The sequence below is a fragment of the Podarcis gaigeae genome, assembly GCF_964106915.1.
Source record: "Podarcis gaigeae genome assembly, chromosome: 8".
In the NCBI taxonomy this organism is placed as follows: Eukaryota; Metazoa; Chordata; class Lepidosauria; order Squamata; family Lacertidae; genus Podarcis; species Podarcis gaigeae.
The window spans coordinates 89,462,318-89,486,736 of NC_139684.1; the positions used below are offsets into that span (position 1 = coordinate 89,462,318).

Here is a 24,419-nt window from a genome sequence, read left to right on the forward strand (position 1 = left end):
ATGATTTCCAAACATCCCCTGCCTTTCGCAGGCTCACAGCTGCGGGGGGGAAAATGACTGGAGGTGTATCCCATTGAGCTCAGTCGAACCTCCAGCTTCCAAGGTAGTCTACCACTATGAATTGGCATGCACCGCTAAGAAACAACACACCGCCTTGCCTTCATGCCCCCTGCCGGTGGGCTTGTCCATTCTATCATTTATTTCTAAAAACAGTTCTATAATAATAATAATAATAATAATAATTTATTATTTATACCCCGCCCATGTGGCTGGGTTTCCCCAGCCACTCTGGGTGGCTTCCAACAAAACACTAAAATACAATAACCTATTAAACATTAAAAGCTTCCCTAAACAGGGCTGCCTTCAGATGTCTTCAAAAAGTCTGGTAGTATTTTTCTCTTTGACATCTGATGGGAGGGCGTTCCACAGGGTGGGTGCCACTACCGAGAAGGCCCTCTGCCTGGTTCCCTGTAACTTGGCTTCTCGCAGGGAGGGAACCGCCAGAAGGCCCTCAGAGCTGGACCTCAGTGTCCGGATTGAACAATGGGGGTGGAGACGCTCCTTTGGGTATTCTGGGCCTTTGAGGCCGTTTAGGGCTTTCAAGGTCAGCACCAACACTTTGAATTGTGCTTGGAAACGTACTGGGAACCAATGCAGATCTCTCAGGACCGGTGTTATGTGGTTCCGGTGGCCAAGGAGCTCAAGATGGCAGAAATGAGTTCCCCCTGCCGTCATCTAATTCTCTCAACAACCCTGCAGGGTAGGTCAGGCAGAGAGAGAGTGACTGTCCCCCAAGGACTGGTGTTATATGGTCTCAGCAGCCGCTCCCAGTCCCCAGTCTAGCAGCCGCATTCTGGATTAGTTGCAGTTTCCGGGTCACCTTCAAAGGTAGCCCTACATAGAGCGCATTGCAGTAGTCCAAGCAGGAGATAACCAGAGCACGCACCACTCTGACAAGACAGTCCGCAGGCAGGGAGGGTCTCATCCTGTGTACCAGATGGAGCTGGTAGACATCTGCCCTGGACACAGAATGGACCTGCGCCTCCATGGACAGCGGTGAGTCCAAAATGACTCCCAGGCTGCGCACCTGCTCCTTCAGGGGCACAGTTGCCCCATTCAGGACCAGGGAGTCCCCCACACCTGCCCACCTCACTGGACAGATCCTGAAGCTGAGGCTGCAAGACTTTGGCCACCTCAGGAGAAGAGAAGACTCCCTGGAGAAGACCCTGATGTGGGGAAAGATGGAGGGCACAAGGAGAAGGGGACGACAGAGGACGAGATGGTGGGACAGTGTTCTCGAAGCTACCAGCCTGAGTTTGACCAAACTCCGGGAGGCAGTGGAAGACAGGAGTGCCTGGCGTGCTCTGGTCCAGGGGGTCACGAAGAGCAGGACACGACTAAAGGACTGAACAACAAAGACCAGTTTGCGAGGGAGGAGCGGCTCCTCCTTGAGACTAACAATCCGAAGCGGCTCCGAATTAATAGATTCGCATCAGGCGTTTCCCCACTCCGACCAGAGAGAGCTGTTGGTTTTGCACAGGGAGGAGCCAACTTCTTTTGCGAAGTTTGCTCGGCTCGCTTTCTCTTCCTGCTGGCGAACTGGCTCTGCCGGTTCCTGGTCTGCAGCGAGGAAGCGGAGCGTGTCCGATCCGGAGTCACGCCCCCCCCCCCCCCGATTCCGCTGCTCGGCCCCAGCAGCTTCTGATTCAGGCGCCAGGAATGCGCCCGTGGGTGCGTAGGTGGGGGTGCCCAAAGGAGGCGACGCCCTCTTGCGGGAAGAGGGGGGAGGGGTCGGGGCCTGCTTCCTCCGGAGACAATGCGGAGTCACTCCGGATTAAGGCCAAAGCGGTTGCGAACTCCTGGAAGCTGTACTGAAATCTATTTCCTCCATCCAGGCCCAGACAGGGGGGGGGGGGCATATGGGCCACTTGTCCCAGGCCTCCAATTCCAACGGGGGCCTCTGTCAGCTAGGAAAGCATTTTTAAATGTCAATACTTAAAATAATCCTTTTCACTATGTATTTTTAAAAAGCACTGTTGCTGTTGTTTAGTCGTTTAGTCGTGTCTGCCTCTTTGTGACCCCCTGGACCAGAGCACGCCAGGCACTCCTGTCTTCCACTGCCTCCCGCAGTTTGGTCAAACTCATGCTGGTAGCTTCAAGAACACTGTCCCACCATCTCGTCCTCTGTCGTTCCCTTCTCCTTGTGCCCTCCATCTTTCCCAACATCAGGGTCTTTTCCAGGGAGTCTTCTCTTCTCACGAGGTGGCCAAAGGATTGGAGTCTCAGCTTCAGGATCTGTCCTTCCAGTGAGCACTCAGGGCTGATTTCCTTCAGAATGGAGAGGTTGGATCTTCTTGCAGTCCATGGGACTCTCAAGAGTCCAGCACCAGAATCCAAAAGCATCCATTCTTTGGCGATCAGCCTTCTTTGTGGTCCAGCTCTCACTTCCATACATCACTACAGGGAAAACCAGAGCTTTAACTATACGGACAAGGTGATATCTCTGCTTTTTAAGATGCTGTCTAGGTTTGCCATCGCCTTTCTCCCAAGGAGCAGGCGTCTTTTAATTTCGTGGCTGCTGTCACCATCTGCAGTGATCATGGAGCCCAAGAAAGTAAAATCTCTCACTGCCTCCATTTCTTCCCCTTCTATTTGCCAGGAGGTGATGGGACCAGTGGCCATGATCTTCGTTTTTTTGAAGCTGAGCTTGAAAACATTTTTAAATGTAAATACTTAAAATAATCCTTTTCCTTATGTATTTTTAAAAGCACTATTGTGTATCTATATTTTCCAATTTGTCTTTATATGCAGATACAGTTCAAACCTTGAAATAAAATTATTTGTCAGCATAACTTTGGTGAAAATTATTTATAAGACTTCAGTTAACCCCAGGGTAAAAAGGGGGGGCACATTTTCTACCTGGCCAGGGCCTCTGCCTGGCTCTGCAACCCCCCGCCCAATTATTTTTTATTGAACTTTTGGTGCAATTGTAAATACAAAGGCAACTCAATATGCAAAAAGTATGACTTAAAAACAATTTTTTAAAAAATCAATGCAATGCAGGGCAATGAAATAAATAAAAAAAATAAAAAAAATGTCCAGTAGCACCTTAGAGACCAACTAAGTTTGTTCTGCGTATAAGTGTTCTGGAGAAGTGTGCCTGCACATGAAAGCTTATACCCAGAGCAAACTTAGTTGGTCTCTAAGGTGCTACTGGACAATTTATTATTATTATTATTATTATTATTATTATTATTTCGACTGCTTCCGACCGACACAGATACCTATCTGAAACAGGGCAATGAGGCATCATAAGGAATATCTGCACATGCTTGGAAAAACCCACTTCAGATTTGAATTGGGTCAATCGTAATAAACCAATTTCCTATTATTGCAGTTATTTCATTGTTATTTCTCTCTCTACTTTATCACATGATAAGACAAAGTTGTACAAGCATGCTGTAGGTCTGCCCTTTCCATGTGCTTCATTCTTCGTATGAGCAATAAAACCATGCCAAATAACATAACAATTGTCATGTTTCTTTTAAATCAACTTTCAATGGAGTTTTATACATAGTTACACAAAGTTGCCAGGTTGTTTTTAAGTGGCTTAAATGTTACATGGTTTCACAAGGGCCCTGGAAGCCAGTTGGTGACCTGGTGCAGGAGAGTTTAGACAAGAAGGGATTGCTCTTAATCAGGCATAGTCAATCTCAACCCTCCCGATGTTTTGGGACTACAATTCCCATCATCCCTGACCACCTTTCTATGTCCAGCTGTCCTTTGTCAACAACAAATTGCTGCTGTTTTTTGTGTTGAATAGATGCTAGATGGTAATTTATGGACCTCATAGGTATCTAAAGCCGTTTGCACATGGCAAAATATGTGTTTTATCAAAGTAATTGTTGGACTGAAATACAATTAAGAAGAAGTATATTAACAGTGAAATACAATTAAAAGGAAGTATATTAATACAGTAATGAAATGACCTTTGGGTATAGGTTGATATAAAGGTAAAGGACCCCTGACCGTTAGGTCCACTCACGGACGACTCTGGGGTTGCAGCACTCATCTCGCTTTACTGCAAGAAGTCAAGTTACACTGCGAGAACCCAAGTTACAGGGAACAAGGCCTTCTCGGTAGTGGCACCTGTCCTGTGGAACGCCCTCCCACCAGATGTCAAAGAGAACAACAACTACCAGACTTTTAGAAGACGTCTGAAGGCAGCCCTCTTTAGGGAAGCTTTTAATGTTTAATAGATTATTGTATTTTAATATTCTGTTGGAAGCCGCCCAGAGTGGCTGGGGAAACCCAGCCAGATGGGTGGGGTATAAATAATAAATTATTATTATTATTATTAATGGCTGAGGGAGCCGGCGTTTGTCCGCAGACAGCTTCCGGGTCATGTGGCCAGCATGACTAAGCCGCTTCTGGCGAACCAGAGCAGCGCACGGAAATGCCGTTTACCTTCCCGCCAGAGCGGTACCTATTTATCTACTTGCACTTTGACGTGCTTTCGAACTGCTAGGTTGGCAGGAGCAGGGACCGAGCAACGGGAGCTCACTCCTTCGCGGGGATTTGAACCACTGACCTTCTGATTAGCAAGTCCTAGGCTATGTGGTTTAACCCACAGCGCCACCTGTGTCCCACAGCTTGGTATAGAAGTAAAATTATTATTATTATTATTATTATTAAGAAGAAGAAGAATAAAGATCTAACTTAAAATGATTTTTACTCATAACAAACTTAATATTATATGTATATTTTGGAAATGTACATCCAGTTTTTTGTCCTTTAATTTTTTTTTATATATATAAATTTTTATTAAGGGTTTTTTTATTACAATAGAAAGAAGAAACAACATAGCAAAAAACAAACAAAAAAGAAAAATAGAAACCAGCATAAAGTTTAACATCTTATAATAACCAACTTTTCTTCACTATTGGACCTCCTCACGTCTCTCACTCCTACTTTCCAAATTTATAGAGCTTTAACCAGCAATTTATCACCCTGTTTCCATTCTTATTATACACTTTTCCAATATTTTGTCCCCAACTTTGAATAGTTTTATCTAGATCTTCGATCTCTAATCTTACCATAGTATTTATTCATAGTTTATTTTTATCATAAAATTCACTCATTCTCACAGTCCTTTCACCAAATTTTATGGTGCCCAATTATTTTCAAATCTCTCATCCTTCTTAACCCAATTTTTGGGGGGCCCCCAAGAGAGTGGGGCCCTAAGCTAGAGCTTGTTGAGCTTGTACGAAATTCCAGCACTGGTTTCTCTCCCTCTGCCCAATTCTTTCTATCTATCTATTGATCTGTCTGTCTGTCTGTCTGTCTGTCTATCCCTCTCTCCCTCCCTCCCTCCCTCCCTGGCGCCTTCTTCGTTCCTTCCCGGGGCGGCCTCTTTCCCCCCGCTCCCTTGCCTGGCCCAGGGAGGAGGAGCCTCTTCCTCCTTCCCTCCCCTCGGCCCCGCCCCGCCTCCCACGTGACGCCGGGTTCCGGAAGAGGATGGCGTCGGGTGGGCGCCTGGCGCGCTGCGTGGGGCCGCCCGGGCTCCCGCTGCTCCGGCTGGCGCTGCTGCTGCTGCTCGGCGGGGCCGCCCTGGCGCCCCGGCCCGCCCAGGGGGCCGCCTCCCAGCCCGGCCGCTGGAGCCTCGACGCCCGGGGGGTGAGTGAGGGGCCCGGGCGCGAAGGGGTTAACCGGGGGGGGGCGCGGGAAGGGAAGGGAAGGGAGGCATAGCGTGGCATAACATGGGACAATTAATACGGGGGAATGTTAGTATAACAGGCAATTAATGCAGTTTCATACGGTATATCCAATATAGTAAAGTCAATATAGTGTAATTAATGTATAGTGTGGCATAATATAGGACAATTAAGAAGGGTTAATGTTAGTATAATAGGCAATTAATGCAGTTTAATACAGTATAGTCACTATAGTGTAATTAATACATAGTGTGGCATAATATAGTATACTTAATAAGGGTTAATGTGTCATTAATACAACATGCAATTAATGCCGTTTAATACGGTATGGTCAATATGATATAGTCAATATAGTGTAATTAATACATAGTGTGGCATAATATAGGACAATTAATAAGGGTTAATGTGTCATTAATACAATATGCAATTAATGCATTTAATACGGTATAGTCAATATAGAATAATTAATGCATAGTGTGGCATAATATAGTACATTTAATAAAGGTTAATATTAATATAATAGGCAATACAACTCACTATGTTAGTAAAATGGTATTGTAATACAGTCAATGTATTATAATTAATACATAGTGTGGTATAATATAGTATACTTAATATAATGCTTGTTGATATTAACTTTAATATAATAATGTGGGGTTCTTATTTAATTTCCATTTTATAATATACGTTCAAATCATAACACCCCACTTTACATCCCTGGCTCTTTAAAGCCTGTCACCTTCCTTTCCTCCCGCCGCATGGCTTTCAAAATTAACCTTTATATCATTAATGTGGGGCCCTTGTTATTGTTTGTATACCACGGTGCTTATTTTTGTGTTCTTATATGGTAAAGCATCCTGTGCTCCTCGGATGAAGAGTGGCTTAGAAACTTAATAAAAATAATATAACATAATGGCCTTGGAGAGGAAAATAGCCGGCGTTGTCATGAATGCACCCTAATAATAATAATAATAATAATAATAATAATAATAATAATTTAGTTATATTCCAATGTGTGTGTTTGAATTAAAATTCCTCAGAATAAACAGGCAGCCCATCGGCAACCGCTTGTCACGTTGCGGTGTGACCAAGAAGCCAAACCAGAGCAGGCCTGATCTTCAGCGGCCATTAGGAGGAGAGGAGCAGAGTCGAGTCTGGACCAGGGGCCCCAAATGTATGTGGGGATAATAATAAGAATAATGGCCTTGTTCCTGACCAACATTCAGCGGCCGATCCCTGCTGGGGATCTTGTGATCCCCTCCCTTCTTGTCCTGCCCTTCTTGTCTGTTGGGGCATCTGCAGGACACATAATAATAATAATAATAATAATAATAATAATAATAATAAATTTTATTTATACCCCGCCCTCCCCAGCCAAGACAGGACTCAGGGCGGCTGACACCAAAAACAATTGATTGAAATGCAGCTTAAAAAACAAGATTGAAACAACATCAAAACATTAAAATGCAGCCTCATTTCAATCAACTCAATCAAAAACTTTTTTGGGGATGAAAACGTCAAATCTTCACGAAGCCTAACTATCCAGACTGGTCCTACATGGGCCAGAAAAAAGCCAGGGAAGTCCCTAAATAGGAGTTCCACTACAGAAGGAAAAAAGAAGGAGGGGGAGGGAACCAAGTTGATTCTCAGTCCTCCTCACTTTGTCCATGTCAGGCATAGACAAACTCCGGCCCTCCAGATGTTGGGGACTACAACTCCCATCATCCCTAGCTAACAGCACCAGTGGTCAGGGATGATGGGAACTGTAGTCCCAAACATTTGGAGGGCCGGAGTTTGCCTGTGCCTGGTCCATGTCATTGAAGGCACCAGGTCTACTTACATGGGTGATAGTAGTGGTTGCCATTCACCCCATTGGAGCATGTGAAGAGTTTTCCCTCTGGGGGCACTGTGCTAACAGATCTAGGAGTGAACCATTTCTGAATCCTGTTGTGGACACCGGTTTTTTTTTGGGGGGGGGGTGTTGTGCATGTTTGGGGAAAAGTTGGGCAGGGCAGGTTGGAAGAGGGGAGGAGATAAGAAAAGTCTGCACCCCTCTTTTGGGTCTTAAAGGATCTCATTCCATAGAAGGCAGAGGGATTTTAAGGTGGGTAGCAAGATGGGGGGGGGGGTGAACTTCCTTGAGCAAGAAAAAGACCCGAAGGTCTCCTGTCTTTGGGGTTGTTTCAGGGATGGGAATGGGCAGATTATACCGTCTATGACAGCGGTCAGCAAACTTTTCCAGCAGGGGGCCGGTCCGCTGTCCCTCGGATCTTGTGGGGGGCCGGACTATACAGTGGATACTGGGGTTGCGAACGTGATCCGTGCAGGTGGCACGTTCGCAACCCGCAGTGCCGCCTCTGCGCATGTGTGGGTTGCAATTTGGTGCTTATGCGCAAAGCGCAATTTAGTGGTTTGGCGCATGTGCGAGCACCGAAACCTGGAAGTAACCTGTTCCGGTACTTCTGGGTTTAGCGTGGTGCATAACCCGAAAACACACAACCTGAAGCGGCTGTAACCCAAGATATGACTGTATTTTGGGAAAAAAGTAATGAATGAATTCCTATGCCCCACAAATAACCCAGAGATTCATTTTAAATAAAAGGGCACATTCTACTCATGTACAAACATGCTGATTCCCGGACTGTCTGCGGGCCGGATTTAGAAGGCTGAATCCGTGGCTGAATCCGATTGGGCTGGATTCGGCCCCCGGGCCTTAGTTTGCCTACCCATGATCTATGAACAAGGAAGTCTTCCTCTATTTAAAGGCCGCCCCTAACTGAAAGCCGCTGGTGGAGGGCAGGATGGAAGAAGCGCTTGAGAAATCAATCACACTGAGTGTTTATTAACAGGCGGAGGCGGCATCTAGCGGGAAATGCTTTCACGCTCTCACCGCAAGTCCTGATATTACCTCTGAATGTGAGAAAGTGGGGAGACCTATTTCTTCATTTCCTGAGCACACAACCCACCCCCAAAAACCACCACCCTCAATTTCTTTTTTCGGTGGCGCTGCAGACGGCGAAGGGCGCATGCATGCTCTTCCTGTGGCCTACTTTCCCCGTTCTTCAGGCTCATAAACCTCGCCCACAGTCCTGTGTCCTGGGCCAGGTGTTTTTCTGGAACTGCGTTTCCCAGGTGCAAGATAAAGGCTGCCCTTTGAGACTGCAGTCTTCTGTTTTGTTCTCGGGGACAATAAAGCCCCGTGGAATGTTTGCCCCCGAGTTAATATTCGTATACCTCGGCAAACAGGTTGCATTGCTGATTTGGGTAGCAGGTGAATTCCGCCCATGTTGGTCTAAACCTTTGGGCTAACAAAGTTGAGAAAACTGCAGTTCCCTTGGGGGAATCCGCCATGACTGTTTAAAGCAGCACCATAGAGCTAATAATAATAATAATAATAATAATAATAATAATAATTTATTGATACCCCTCCCATCTGGCTGAGTTTCCCCAGCCACTCTGGGCGGCTTCCAACAAAACACTAAAATACAAGAACCTATTAAACATGAAAAGCTTCCCTGAACAAGAATGTATGGCATGGACCAGGCATCCCCAACCTTCGGCCCTCCAGATGTTTTGGGACTACAACTCCCATCAACCCTGACCACTGGTCCTGCTACCTAGGGATGGTGGGAGTTGTAGTCCCAAAACAGCTGGAGGGCCGAGTTTGCCTATGCCTGGTCTAAACTACCCTTCTCCAGGCTGGACCCCACCCAGATGTTTCAGGCTTCAGACAAACATCTGCTCAAAACATCTGGAGGGCAGCAGGTTGATTCAGGGCAATTGAATGATTGTGTTTCCCTGACTTGCGGAGAGCGAAGGCAGATCAGGTGCTTCCAGTCTGCCTCGCGAGTAAAGCCTAGTTCACCTGCTGGAGTTCCAGGCCAAAAAGAGGAGTTTGCAATGGGTCGACTGCCAGTTGTGTCTGCAACTAGGGAGGGCAGCCATTTGGCAGCTGTTCCAAGTTTGTGGTTTTTGCTTCCAACTCTGCTTCTTTGCTAGAGGAAATAATGGCTGGCAAACTCAGGATGTCCCAGAATAAGCCCAGAGTTTAGTCTCAGGGCGCAAGGTTTGAACACAGAAAACAACCTGAGTTTCTGCCTTGAGCATCTCTGGTTAGGAAATACCGTATTTTTCGCTCTATAAGACGCACCAGACCATAAGACGCACCTAGTTTTTGGAGGAGGAAAACAAGAAAAAAAATATTCTGAACCTCAGAAGCCAGAACAGCAAGAGGGATCGCTGCGCAGTGAAAGCAGCAATCCCTCTTGCTATTCTGGCTTCTGGGATAGCTGCGCAGTCTGCATTCGCTCCATAAGACGCACACACCTTTCCCCTTACTTTTTAGGAGGGGAAAAAGTGAGTCTTATAGAGCAAAAAATAAGGTACTTCTCTCTCTGCCAGAGTATTATTGTTCCAGATCAGCCTCCCCCCCCCCTTTGTGGCCTCCCAGAGTTTTGGACTCCAACTCCCATCAGCCCCTGCCGGCATGGACAAATGGGCTGGGATGATGGGAGTTGTAGTGCAGATCAGCTGGAACTTTGATGCACAATTTCATATCCTTAGCTAAGAGGAGAAATATGTGGAGCTGAGACAACAGAGAGGGGCATTAATGATAAATAACAATAATTAATTTTTATTTATACCCCGCCCTTCCCGGTTCAAAAACCGGGCTCAGGGCGGCTAACAACAAATTTAAAACACTTAATTATAAAAGCAGCATAAAATACAGTATAAAAACATGAATAACAATACAAATCAAAAATCAATTAGATAATCTCCAGGGCTACCTGGCTGAATTGGTCCTACTTGGGCCAGCGAGGAGACCAGGGGAAAATTATCTGTGGGGTCTCAGAGTGGATGATCTTCATAAAAGGAGAAGGGAAGGGAAATAAAAGATCAGGCTGAATTCAAAGGCGAGGCGGAATAGCTCTGTCTTACAGGCCCGACGGAAGGAGGTTAAATCCTGCAGGGCCCTGGTCTCCTTGGACAGAGCATTTCACCAGGTCGGAGCCACCACTGAGAAGGCCCTGGCCCTGGTGGAAGATAGTCTGACTTCCTTAGGGCCCGGGACCTCTACACTATGGTTATTCATGGACCTTAAGGTCTTCTGCGGGGCATACCAGGAGAGGCAGTCCCGTAGATACGAGGGCCCTAATGTTTACAGCTATACATCAGGCAACTCTTTCTGTGTGTGGGATGGATGGTCCTCAGGTTGTGGTTTAGGATCTGCAGCAGTTGGGGGGGGCGTGATATATGTTGCCTCACCTGCTGGTCCCACAAGCTGCGTCTCTCCCACCTCCCACCCTGCTGCAATGCTTATCGAACATTATATGGTGCATTTTGGGTGTTGCACTGTTCTCATCTCAGTCCTCTGCCGTCGGTATTATCCCCATAATGCAGATGGGGAGACTGAGGGTGTGACCTGCCCCAAACTGCCCAGCGGCATGTGACTCCGCCCTGGATTTCATTCCTGCCTTCTGAGCTTGCATTCTTTGGAAATTTAACCCACAGCCAGGAACACAAGGCTGCTCATGTTTCCTCACCGCTCAGCATCTCTTTCTCCCCAGGAGCAGGCTGAAATTTTCCACTTGCAAGTTGCCATGCTGCTGAGGCTACGTGGTTGTTTTCTTTGCGATTCAGAATCAGAGGAGACGTCCCTGCGTGGGGGCCTGAAACTATTTTGGGGAGGAATGAGCCACATCGAGGGTGTCTCTAATCAATTAATTTTTGCTCTTCTTTTTCAGAACCAAACAAAGACCTTGTTTGTCTTACCCAAAACAATGTTTAAGGACACCCAGATTATCCTCAAATGTAAGTTCCGGTGCTGTTATAAAAGGGAAACAGCTCACCTGTGCAAAGACTTACCTTGTGTCCCACTCCTGTTGAGAAACTTCCATCCTTGGGAGAGATGCTTTAGTAGTACGATACGCTCCTAGGGTTCGTCTTATTTGCCACTAAAACCAGGCCCTTTACCGTGGTGGCTCTGAGGTGCACAATACTGGCATTTAGGCCTCCAATTCAGATATAGGATGGAGGGGAACCTGGCTTGACAGCAGTGGATGCAAAAAGGATCTTGGGCAGCCTTTCTCAACCTGTGGGTCCCCAGATGTTGTTGGACTACAACTCCCATCACCCCTAGCTAGCAAGGCCAGAGCTCAGGGATGATGGGAGTTGTAGTCCAACAACATCTGGGGACCCACAGGCTGAGAACCGCTGATCTAGGGGTTTTAGCTTAACAGTGTGATGCAGCTATAAAAAAGGTAATGCTATTCTAGGCTGCATCAACAGAAGTCTAGTGTCCAGATCAAAGGAAGTCATAGAACTGCTCTATTCTGGCTTGGTCAGACCTTGCCTGGAGTCCTGTGTCCAGTTCTGGGTACCACAATTTCAGAAAGATATTGACAAGCTGGAAGGTGTACAGAGAGGGGCAGCCAAGAGGATCGGGTGTGTGGAAACCAAGCCTGATGAGGAACAGTTGAAGGAGCTGGGTCTGTTTAGCCTGGAGAAGAGACGACTGAGAGGTTATTTGCCAGCCATCTTAGGGTGGAAGAAGGAGCAAGCTTCTCTTCTGCTGCTCCGGAGGGTCGGACCCGAACCAATGAATAATAATAATAATAATAAATTATTTGTATCCCGCCCTCCCCAGCCAAAGCCGGGCTCAGAGCGGCTAACAGCAATAAAAGTAACACAGTTTACATAAAATCCCAGTCGATTAATTGAAATGCATTCTAAAATCAATTCAGAATCAAATTAATGGCAACCATTGGGCTAGAGTTGTGTGAGGATTACAGAGGAGAGAGGGGGTCAGACTGTGCCCTGGCCAAAGGCCTTGGTGGAATAGCTCCGTCTTGCAGGCCCTGCGGAAAGATGTCAGGTCCCGCAGGGCCCTGGTCTCTTGTGACAGAGCATTCCACCAAGTCGGGGCCAAGGCCGAAAAGGCTCTGGTGGAGGCCAGTCTAATCTCCCTGGGACCTCAAAGATGTTTTTATTTGAAGACCGTTAAGTTCCTCTGTGGGGCATACCAGGAGAGGCGGTCCCGTAGGTACGAGGTTCCTAGGCCGTATAGGGCTTTAAAGCTCAAAACCAGCACCTTAAACCTGATCCTGTACCCCACCGGGAGCCAGTGCAGCTGGTATAGCACCGGGTGAATGTGATCCCGCGGCAAGGACCCCGTAAGGAGTCTCGCCACGACATTCTGCACCCGCTGGAGTTTCTGGGTCAGTCTCAAGGGCAGCCCCACGTAGAACGAGTTACAATAATCCAGTCTGGAGGTGACCATCGCGTGGATCACAGTGGCTAGGTCAGGGCAAGAGAGGCAAGGAGCCAACTGCTGAGCTTGGCGGAGATGAAAAAACGCCGCCTTTGTTATAGCTGCAATCTGCGCCTCCATGAAAAGGGAATTCACAGGACAGCAAAGGAGATTCTGACTAAACATACGGAAGAAATTTGTGGCTGTAAGAGATGCTCAGCCATGGAACAGACACCCTAGGGAGGCGGTGAATTCTCCTTCCTTGGAGGTTAAGCAGAGCTTTGGTGGCCATCTGTCATGCATTCTCTAGCTGTTATTCCTTTATTGCAGGGGGTTGGTCTAGAGGACCTTTGCAGGTCCCTTCCAAATCTACAATTCTAATTTCACCCAGGCTTTATCCGAAGGAGTGATTCAGCTCTGTTTGATTTACTGACTTTTGATATACGGTACTTGTTTCATGGTGTGTGTTTTTATTGTTGGCTTTATGCCGTCCAACAACACATTATTTTTTCCTGCTGTTGGCAGTAACGTGTGTGTGTGTTTGTGTGCACATTCACAGATAAATAAATTAAAGCCTTAGGTCCTTAAGGTCCACAAATGATAACATTTTGGAGGTCCCGGGTCGCAAGGTGGATAGATTGGTCTCAGCTAGGGCCAGGGCCTTTTCAGTACTGGCCCCGACTTGGTGGAACGCTCTGTCCCAAGAGACCAGGCCCCTGTGGGATTTGACATCTTTGTTGGAGCTGTTCCGCCTGGCCTTTGGTTTGGACTCAGCCTTATGTTTCCCTCCCCTTATGGTCTTGATTTATAGGCTACTTTTAAAATGAGGGTGCATTTTAACTTGTATTTTAAATTAGGTTTTTTTTCTTTTGTTTCCCCCCATATTATGTTTTTCCTGTGATTTTATTGGTGTTAGCAGCCCTGAGCCCGGCTCTGGCCGTGAAGGGTGGAGTATAAATAAATTTTATTATTATTATTAGCCCCAAAGGTAAGGCAGTTCAGGGTTCATTTTCACGCCTGGTTAGCGCCAGATGTTTGCTGCCCTCCTTCGCCTAATGCTTCTTTCCCTTTGCAGTTGTGGAAAAGAACTGCGTCACCCCCGATTTGTCCCTGAACATCACCTGGTACCTCCGCAGCTCCCACTGCCACGACGAGGTCTACATAGACGTGAGCAACTGGCCCCTTCTTTGCTTGTGGGGTGGAACTGGGGCGGGCTGAAGAGTCCCTGAGAACCCCAAGGGCTTCTGGGATGTCTGTGGGCGATGCAGAGTTAGACTGCGGAACTCCCTCCCACAGGAGCGCCACCAACATAGGGGGCTTTAAAAGAGCATTTGACGAATTTGTGAAGGAGAAGCCTATCGATGGTTGCTAGCCAGGACATCTGTGCTTTGCCTCTGTGGTTGAAGGCAGCAGTGCTCCTGAACACAATTTTTTAGTTTTTGTTTTTTAAAAAAATATTTTTTATTTAACGATTTAATGTTACTAAAAACAATACAACCATACTACCACAAAATATAATTAAGAAATAAAAATTACATACATCAATATTTAGTTTCTTTGTAATTTACCGTCTTATTTCCTCCCAAACATTCCATATAAAAACACACATATGTGCAGACACCCACACAAAATGATAATAATGAAAGTAAATATTTTTTCCCCTTTCATCTTCCAGAATCTTTTCTTCAACTTTGACTTCCTCTCAAGTCCCTTGGCATATATTTTATCTTACAATCGAATGTACACAAAACAATAAACCTTTTTATATAAATTTTCCAATACATTCTGAAAACATAATAAATCCTTAATTGTTGTCCACCTCCTTTTAGTTCCTTTATCACTCAAATGCCAGCACAGAGTCAAAACTATTATTGTATTTTTGAACCTATCTTCTATAACCACCCCATTTTTCTGCAAATTTCTGCTTTGAGATTCCTCTGAGTTTGCTAGTCAATTGAGCCGTCTCCACCAATTCCTGTAATCTGATTTGCCAATCTGTTATTTTTGGAGCCTCGTGATCTTTCCATCCCTTGGCCACAAGTAGACGAGCTGCTGCGGTTACATACAAGAATACCTCTCTTAGATGTTTTTGGGATCTCTTTATTTAAAATAGTTAAGAGAAATGCCTCCGGGTTTTTTTAGTAAAAGTTATCCCCATCATCTTTTTTAATTCGTCATATATTTACCCCCCCAAAAAATCTTCACATGTACGTTTTTTAGTTTTTCGACAACCCGTTTCTCACGTTCCTCTTCTGCCCTCGCAGGAAACCAAGGCGGAGCAGTACCTGAGCCATCACGAAACGGAGGCCAGCGTCGCTGGAGGCGGCCAGTACATTTGGTACACGACCCTGGTCCCGTGCAGCCAGCTCAATGAGGTGGGGAATGCAAAATGGCGGGTGGCAAGTCGCTGGGACGCGGGTGGAGCGAGATCGGTTTAACGGGCAAGGCGGCTGCGTTGGGGAGGGTTGGCCTTTGGACGGAGCAGGAAAGAGGATTTGTGTCTGCAGAAGGAAGGAAGATTTGGGGGGAGCCCAGGGCGGCCTGCGGAGAAGCGTTGTTCCTGCTTCTTCGCTAACGGGGTGAAGGTGATTGGCGGAGCAGGAAAGATTTTGAAAGGAAACCGGACGTGGGAAGCGGCTTTTGGGCAAAGTGTGTATTGTCGTGGCCCAGTTGGCTCAGCGCAACCCGGCGAACGTTTGGGTTTCCGGACTGAAGATCATGACCCCTTCGCTTCTCCTTGGTTCCTTCCTTTTAATGATTTAATGTCTCCACCTCCATCATTCAGCCCAGACACTGAGGTCCAGCTCTGAGGGCCTTCTGGTGGTTCCCTCGCTGCGAGAAGCCACGTTACAGGGAACCAGGCAGAGGGCCTTCTCGGTGGTGGCGCCCGCCCTGTGGAACGCCCTCCCGTCAGATGTCAAAGAGAAAAATAACTACCAAACTTTTAGAAGACATCTGAAGGCAGCCCTGTGTAGGAAAGCTTTTAATGTTTAATAGGTTATTGTATTTTAGTCCAATGTTGGAAGCTGCCCAGAGTGGCTGGGGAAACCCAGCCTGATGGGTGGGGTACAAATAATAGATTAGGATTAGGATTTTGTTGTATTTAACCTTGTTTTTTAAGTTGTATTCCAATCAACTTGTTTTTATTATTGGTTGTTAGCCGCCCTGAGCCCGGCCTGGGCTGGGGAGGGCGGGGTATAAATAAAATTTATTATTATTCTTATTTACTTGGGGAGGAAGCCTGAGGAGCATGGAGGGAAAAGAGGCTTTTCTTTGGACCAAGTAGAGGTAGAAATCTGGTCCAATTTTGCAGCCAAGGGTTTATCCCCAAATTAGGAGATGTGGGGTGCGTTTTCCTTTAGGAAATACAAATTGGGGTCGTGGTGGAGGGACTTTTGTCGGGAGAAAAGAACAGGGCGCTAACAACCGGCTGTCTCCCTTTCTTTTTCAGCTGCACTTCCCAGAGCTGCCGAAGCCCCAAAAGCTTGAGCCTTTCAAGGAGGAAAGCGTGGTCAGTTCGGTCAGTGGAGAGTCGGGGAACTGGGGGGCTGGGGAACGGGACTGTGGTCTCACTCTAGACAGAAGTCCCTGGCCTTGTTATTGCTGCCCGACGACATAGTGAGGGGCTGCAGGCTTGCTTTAAAGGAGGGGGTTGGGTTGGATGGCCATTAAACTGTGGAACTCACTGCCACAAGGGAGACAGGATGCTGGACTAGACGGGCCCCTGGCCTGATCCTGCAGGCTCTCCTTATGTTCTTTCTCGTACCTACAGGACCGCCTCTCCCAGTATGTCCCATGGAGGACCTTAAGGTCCATAAATAGCAACACCCTGGAGGTCCCGGGCCCTAAGGAAGTCAGATTAGCCTCACGCAGAACCAGGGCCTTCTCAGTGATGGCTTCAGCCTGGTGGAACGCTCTGTCTCATGAGACCAGGGCCCTGCAGTATCTGATTTCTTACCGCAGGGCCTGTAAGACAGAGTTGTTCCGCCTGGCCTTTGGCTTGGAATCAACTTGATCCCCTTCCCCTTTTCCTTTCTCCTTCTGTGATGGAATTCCTAATTGGGGACTTCCCTGGCTTTTTTCTGGCCCACGTAGGACCAGTCTGGATGGTTGGCCTTGGTGAAGATTTGACATTTTCATCCCCAAAAAGTTTTTGATTTGAGTTTCTACTGAAATGAGGCTGCATTTTAATGTTGTACTTTAATCTTGTTTTTTAAGCTGTATTTCAATCAATTGTTTTTATATTTGGTGTTAGCTGCCCAGAGCCCGGTCTTGGCTGGGGAGGGCGGGGTATAAATAAAATGTATTTATTATTTTATTATTATTAATGGAGCAACAGCGGCGGAAGAGTCTTACTCTCCTTATGGGATTTCTGGAAGCAAGCAGCCCTGTATCGGGCGGATCCAGCAAGCTCTTCAAGTGCTGCTCTTAACTGCGCTCCTGAAGCCAGCCTTTAATGAAATTCAGTGGTGGGGTGGATCTTCCCACTAGGCCAGATGGTTCTTCCCTAAATAGGCAGGGTGTTTCTGTACCATTCAGCATGGCGGGGGGGGGGGGAGGCGGGCAAAGCCAGAAGGAAAGTGGGCAGTGCAAATTTTACCATTGTGGGGTAGGCTAGTTTCCATGGATACTCAAACACTCCCCTCTCTCCTCTCCAGAGCTATTAGCAGTATATTCCAGGGATGCAGTCCATCCAGGAAAAAGAAACTCTCAAGGCGGGGGGGGGGGGGCAGGGGGGAGAAAGCTGGGGGGGGAGTGTGGCCTGAGGGAGAGTCCCAAATAGGAGTTGGAGGGTAGCATTAAAATAATAATAATAATAATAATAATAATAATAATAATAATACAGTGGTACCTCTGGATACGAACGGGATCCGTTCTGGAGCCCCGTTCGCATCCAGAAGCGAACACAACCCGCCTCTGTGCATGCGTGGGTCGCGATTCGCCACTTCTGCGCATGCGCATGACGTCATTTTGACCATCTGCGCATGTGCGAGCGGCAAAACCTGGAAATAACGCGTTCTGTTACTTCCGGGTCGCGGCAGCACACAATCCAAAAGCGTTCAGCCTGAAGCACATTTAATCCGAGGTATGAGTGTATTATTATTATTATTATTTATACCCCGCCCATCTGGCTGGGTTTCCCCAGACACTCTGGACGGCTTCCAACCCAATATTAAAAACACAATACAGGATTAAACATTAAAAACTTCCCTAAACTTCCCTTCCTGGCCAGACTCAGAAGTTTCCCCCCATCCCTGGTATAACAACAGATATCGTCGGTGGCTTTGCTGCAGCCCTGTGGATGTTCTGCCTGATTTTCTCTGAAATCGCTAACTGCTGGGTACCAGATGTAGCTTCTCTTGTTTAAGACCCCCTCTTTCAGTGGGTGAGAGAGAGAGAGAAGGGTATTTGAAGAGCATTAGGCTAGTAGGACTACAAGACGTTTTGTAAGGAGAAATATATGGTGCTCCAAAGCAGATAAAGAATAGAGATATGGGTTGTGAATTTTAAATGTAACAGGGAAAATAAGAAATATATACTAAGAGATGAGATTGGAAAATTTTCAGACAGGAAGTCAAAAAAATTGAATAAGATGTAAAAGCATGTTTAATTACTGTTGAAAATGGTATGTTAAAACTAATAAAAATTTATATATATAAAAGAGAGAGCGAGAGAAGGGATATTTCCCCCTTCTTGGGACCCTTTACAGTTTGCAGGCATGGTGGCTCGCAAGAGCTGTGGGTGGACCGATTCCTCCATGAGATGCCACCCTTTCGTTGGCGCACCCACCCTTTTCCTGATGCCCATTTTCCCGTTTCGCCCGCAGCCCCAGTCGGGAGTGAAGAAGAGGGAGGCTCCCAAGCAGGCAGAAGAAGAGGCTGTGGGGAAGGAAACAGGAGCCACACAAATGAGCAAGGATGTTGCGCAGCCGGCTGCCTCGGCCAACAAGAAGGAAGACAAAGGCGCCGCGAAGAGCGCAGTGGTGAAGAAGCAGAAGTTAGAGGTTGGTTGTTGTTGTTGTCGTTGTTTAGTGGTGTCTGCCTCTTCGTGACCCCCTGGACCAGAGCACGCCAAGCCCTCCTGTCTTCCACTGCCTCCCGCAGTTTGGTCAAACTCATGCTGGTAGCTTCGAGAACACTGTCCCACCATCTCGTCCTCTGCCGTCCCCTTCTCCTTGTGCCCTCCATCTTTCCCAACATCAGGGTCTTTTCCAGGGAGTCTTCTCTTCTCAGGAGGTGCCCAAAGTCTTGGAGCCTCAGCTTCAGGATCTGTCCTTCCAGTGAGCACTCAGGGCTGATTTCCTTCAGAATGGAGAGGTTGGATCTTCTTGCAGTCCATGGGACTCTCAAGAGTCTCCTCCAGCACCATAACTCAAAAGCATCCATTCTTCGGCGATCAGCCTTCTTGATGGTCCAGCTCTCACTTCCATACATCACTACTGGGAAAATCAGAGCTTGAACTATACGGACCTTTGTTGGCAAGGTGATGTCTCTGCTTTTTAAGATGCTAGAGGTTAGTAGGTGGTAAAAATGGCATGCTCCTGGTTCCTTGTTTAGTAACAGCTGTGCCCAATCCTGCCCTCTAGTTCATCAGGAGTTTTCTCTGCTTGCAAAGGTGGCAGGGGCATCTTCTTTGCACCCCTGGCAACTCCAAGGAGGTGGGCAACCTGCGACCCCTAGATATTATGGGGCTATTGTGCAGTTCTGCTCTTCTGTGTTCAGTTCTGGTGGCCCCACGTCCAGAAAAGGGCATAGTAGGTTTGGGGAAAGGGCGACCGAAACAATCGAGGGATCAAGTTTGCAGCCTCTGGGACTTTTCGTTTAGAGAAAGGCGAGGTAGAGCCGATGAAGAAGCTTATAAAATTACGCATGGGCTAGGGATGCAGGGGTTGAGAAAAAAGACCCTTGCTTTCTTGTAACACCGGCAACACTAGAATTTGGGGGCGTCAAACAAAGCTGAGAGTCGGAAGATTCAGGACAGGGAAAAGAACGTCGCTATTCACTTATTCACTCAATAGTTGAACCGTGGAACTCCCTGCCACCGGGATGGCTTTTCAAAGAGGATGGGGCAAATTCATGGAGGGGGAGGGCTGCCAAAGGCTGTTTCCATGATGGCTGTGCCACGCCCTCCTCGATTGGGGCAGCAACGCTTCTGAGTCCCAGTTGTGGGGAGAGTTTCTCTTGTGCACGGATCCTGCTTTCAGTTTCCTGGAAGTGGCAGGTTGGCCGCTGTGAGAACAGGATGCTGGACTAAATTGGCCAACGGCCTGATCCAGGAGGCCCTTCTCCTGTTATGATATAATACGATACGATATGATACAATAATCTTTATTGTCATTGCCCCATACAGAACAATGAAATTGAAAAATCTACATCAGACATTCAAAACCAACAAGCCTGCTATCCCAGCCTGGTTAGCCCCCTAAAAACTCTGATACCTCATAATTAAATACCATATACTTCCATAGAGACTACCTTCCACTGCTTTTAGAACCAAAATCACATTTGGATAGAAACTGTTTCTCAGGCGGCTGGTCCTGGCCTTTATAACCCTGTACCTTCTTCCAGAAGGCAGAAGCTGAAAGAGATAATTTCCGGGGTGTGCACTATCCTGCGCTATCTCTGCAGCTTTCTTATGGCACCTGGAAGCATAGATTTGATCCAAGGTGGGAAGAGGGCACCCAATTATTCTCTCCGCAGTGTTTACAACCCTGGACAGCATTGTTTTTCCCCTGACCGTGCAGCTCCCAAGCCACACACACAGACCATAAGTTAATACACTCTCCACAGTACAGTGGTAAAATGCCACCAACAGGTCCTTTGAGAGATTGTTTTTCCGGAGGATTCTCAGAAAATATAACCTCTGCTGTGCTCTCTTCATCAGGTCTTTACTGTTTTCTCTCCAGGTTACGTCACCTCTCAACTCCATTCCCAGAAATCGAAACACTGAGACCTCTTCCACACACTTCCCCTCAATAATGAGTGGCTGAATATTCAATTTACACTTCCTAAAGTCCACAATAATCTCTTTTGTTTTCTTTAAGTTACGTTCTTCTGCCTCTGTGCCACAAATCCAGCAGCAAGGAACTAGGGGGGGGGGGGAGGAAGGATGGGGTGGGTGCAGGTTTGGCACAGCTTCGAAGTTTCCATGAATTCCGGCAGCAGTGCCAGAACCTTGGCTGACCCGGGGTGTTTTTCCGGGGGGTTCCTTCCAGGTTTCGACTGTCGCCGTGACCTGGGAGGACGGGCCTTATGTCTTCATCCTCAGGATCTTCAGCAACAAGATCCCATCTCCTAACTGGGAGATCAAAAGTGAGTGAAACGGCGCAGCTTTTCCGTGGGCGGCCAGGGTTGAGATTAGTCAGCGGAGCGGCGTTTGAGTCGGTGGGGAAAGCTTTGCCTTCGCGCGAGAAACGACCCAGGCTGTTCTGTGCCTGGCATTAGGTACTTGGGTGAAGAGATGGGCTTTGTTTTCCAGTTCTGTTGTGTATAATGCAGGGTGGATAAAAATCAATGAGTTTTTTAAAAATAGTAATAAAAAAAATCAGATTTATACAATACAGTATACAAAGAATAGAAATAAAAACATCAATTATATCAAATACATTTTGGGGTTTTGAATCAGCAGTCAAACGGTGGACCTTATTTTGATTGCCCCAGCTAAAAACCTTGCAGCCTTTGCTGTCACCTGCTCATCTTGATCTGCCAAGAGGAAGGACACTGGGGCAGTGGCTGGGCGACCCAGAATTGACAATAAAAGAGGGGTGATATTCTCATTCCTCAAGTCTTTATCAAGAGTGCAAGCCAGAAGGGCATGTGTCCTTGATTCGGTACTGCCATCTCCACAGGGACATAAGTGTTTCTCGTGTGGAATCTCTTGGAATCGTCCCTCAAGTCCAGCCAAGGGCAAGACGTTCAATCTTGCGAGAGTAAAAATGCGTCTATATTTTAGTTACAGATAGGTAGCCGTGTTGGTCTGCCATAGTCAAAACAAAAAATTCCTTCCAGTAGCACCTTAAAGACCAACTAAGTTAGTTCTAGGTATGAGCTTTCGTATCTGAAGGTACCTGAAGAAGTGTGCATGCACACGAAAGCTCATACCTAGAACTAACTTAGTTGGTCTTTAAGGTGCTACTGGAAGGAATTTTTTGTTTTGTCTATATTTTAGGGTTGCTTGGTTATGCAGGTAGGGTGCCAGAGAGTCGAAATGGGAAGGTGTAAAATAGTCATGCCATGGGCAAAAAATTCCTTATTGAGGCCAAGTTGTTCTGACGCTCGATATCATTTAGGCTCTGACAAATTAGACTGTTTGCTCGACTAAAACCCACAGTGAGTGGCTGTTGCGGTGATAAAACACAGGAGTGAAGTTTTTGACAGACAGTATTAGTCCAGGCACTTTTGGGATCTTGCAGCACGAGGGATATTAGACTGGGGGGATTTGAGTTTAGGCGAAGCCAATAGTTAAGTGCCCTACGCCAGATCCATAATTCTACCAAGGGAAGATTAGCCTCGAGGTGCAATGATGTGTTTGGGACATGGGGGGACAGAGGAAATTGGCCTTAAGAGCTTTGACTGGACAGCTTCCGTAGACCCAAGGTGAGTTCCTGTCCAAATCTGAGCCCCGTATAATAGCTGTGCTGGCAGTTTAGCTTGGAACTCTTCCAGGACTGAGGTTATATGTTTGCCACCTTTTGTGTGGGAAAAGCGTGTCAGAATTTTGGTGCTTCCTCTCCCGTAGCCCCTTCCGCTCACCTGTCTCCTTTCCCCCTCCAACTTTCAGTTGACGTGCAGATGAAGCATCCTGACCACCAGTACATCTCTGCCTCCGAGTGGCCTCTGATGGTGGTGAGTTCTTTTCCTCCCCATGGGTCCCCCCTGTGGGACTCGCCGATGCTGTGTGTGGGGTCCGGCGGGCAGCTCAGAGAGACCGACAACCAGCGCAGCTGTTTCAAAACAAAGAGACCCCGGGCAATGATGCGCTTTGGACCAATCAAATTTTTTGAGTTGTCTCCAAGGGCAGCCCCACGTAGAGCGCATGGCAGTAGTCAAGCCTGGAAGCTAGCCGAGTACAGTGGCCAAGACACCTCTGTCCAGTAGTTGGCGCTGTGTCAGGATTCCTGCCTCGACCCATTTCTATATACCGTGTCAGTAGCCAGGTGTTGGGACTACAGTTCCCAGCATGGAACTGGTGTGACGCGGCAGCTAAAAAAGCCAATGCAATTCTGGGCTGCATCAATAGGAGTATAGCATCTAGATCAAGGGAAGTAATAGTGCCACTGTATTCTGCTCTGGTCAGACCTCACCTGGAGTACTGTGTCCAGTTCTGGGCACCACAGTTCAAGAAGGACACTGACAAACTGGAACGTGTCCAGAGGAGGGCAACCAAAATGGTCAAAGGCCTGGAAACGATGCCTTATGAGGAACGGCTAAGGGAGCTGGGCAGGTTTAGCCTGGAGAAGAGGAGGTTAAGGGGTGATATGATAGCCATGTTCAAATATATAAAAGGATGTCACATAGAGGAGGGAGAAAGGTTGTTTTCTGCTGCTCCAGAGAAGCGGACATGGAGCAATGGCTCCAAACTACAAGAAAGAAGATTCCACCTAAACATTAGGAAGAACTTCCTGACCGTAAGAGCTGTTCGACAGTGGAATTTGCTGCCCAGGAGTGTGGTGGAGTCTCCTTCTTTGGAGGTCTTGAAGCAGAGGCTTGACAACCATATGTCAGGAGTGCTCTGATGGTGTTTCCTGCTTGGCAGGGGGTTGGACTCGATGGCCCTTGGGGTCTCTTCCAACTCTATGATTCTATCCAGTGTGGCCCGGTCGCCATGGATGATGGGAGTTGTAGTCCAGCAAGGTCCGGAGGGCCCTGTTTTTGCTGCCCCGGCAGAGCTTGTTGCTGCTGCTGCTCCTCCAGCCTCATCCCTCTCCTGCCCTTTCCTCTCCCCCCCCCCCCGTAGTTCTACATGGTGATGTGCATTGTCTACGTGCTTTACGGGGTCCTCTGGCTGGTCCTGCTGGCCTGCTACTGGCGAGACATCCTTCGCATCCAGTTCTGGATTGGCGGTGTCATCCTCTTGGGAATGCTAGAGAAGGCCGTCTTCTACGCTGAGTTCCAGAGCATCCAGAGTCAAGGGACCTCAGGTCAGTGGGGACTTGCTGATAGCGACGGGCTTTGCAATACAGCGGGCACTCAGGTTGCGAACGGGATCCGTGCGGGATGCACGCTCGCAACCCGCAGCGTTCGCAACCTGCAGCGGCGGGTCTGCGCATGTGCGGGTTGCAATTCGGCGCTTCTGCGCATGCGCAACCCCCCAAACCAGCAAGTAACCCCTTCTGGGTTTCGGCAGTCCGTAACCCGAAAACCGCAACCTGAAGCGTCTGTAACCTGAGGTATGACTGTACACACACACACACACACACACACACACAACACACTCACAGTTCCCAGGATTCCTTG

At 47.5% G+C, this 24,419-nt stretch overlaps 1 protein-coding gene across 5 annotated transcripts in view; it reads left to right on the forward strand.

The window, feature by feature from the left end:
* Positions 1 to 5,517: 5,517 nt before the first annotated feature.
* Positions 5,518 to 24,419, forward strand: part of LOC310851462 (transmembrane protein 87A-like) — a gene marked incomplete at its 5' end in the record, with an annotated part of 33,830 nt that continues 14,928 nt past the window's right edge. For 4 of the 5 annotated variants that reach the window (XM_083753909.1, XM_083753911.1, XM_083753910.1 and 1 more), the window contains 9 exons: positions 5,518 to 5,676; positions 11,459 to 11,525; positions 14,039 to 14,130; positions 15,228 to 15,338; positions 16,415 to 16,483; positions 18,791 to 18,967; positions 21,179 to 21,275; positions 22,744 to 22,808; positions 23,920 to 24,103. In XM_083753909.1, coding sequence (XP_083610035.1) covers positions 5,518 to 5,676; positions 11,459 to 11,525; positions 14,039 to 14,130; positions 15,228 to 15,338; positions 16,415 to 16,483; positions 18,791 to 18,967; positions 21,179 to 21,275; positions 22,744 to 22,808; positions 23,920 to 24,103 — 1,021 coding nt within the window. The remainder of the gene's footprint in view (positions 5,677 to 11,458; positions 11,526 to 14,038; positions 14,131 to 15,227; positions 15,339 to 16,414; positions 16,484 to 18,790; positions 18,968 to 21,178; positions 21,276 to 22,743; positions 22,809 to 23,919; positions 24,104 to 24,419) is intronic. The other variant, XM_083753913.1, reaches the window with a different exon arrangement.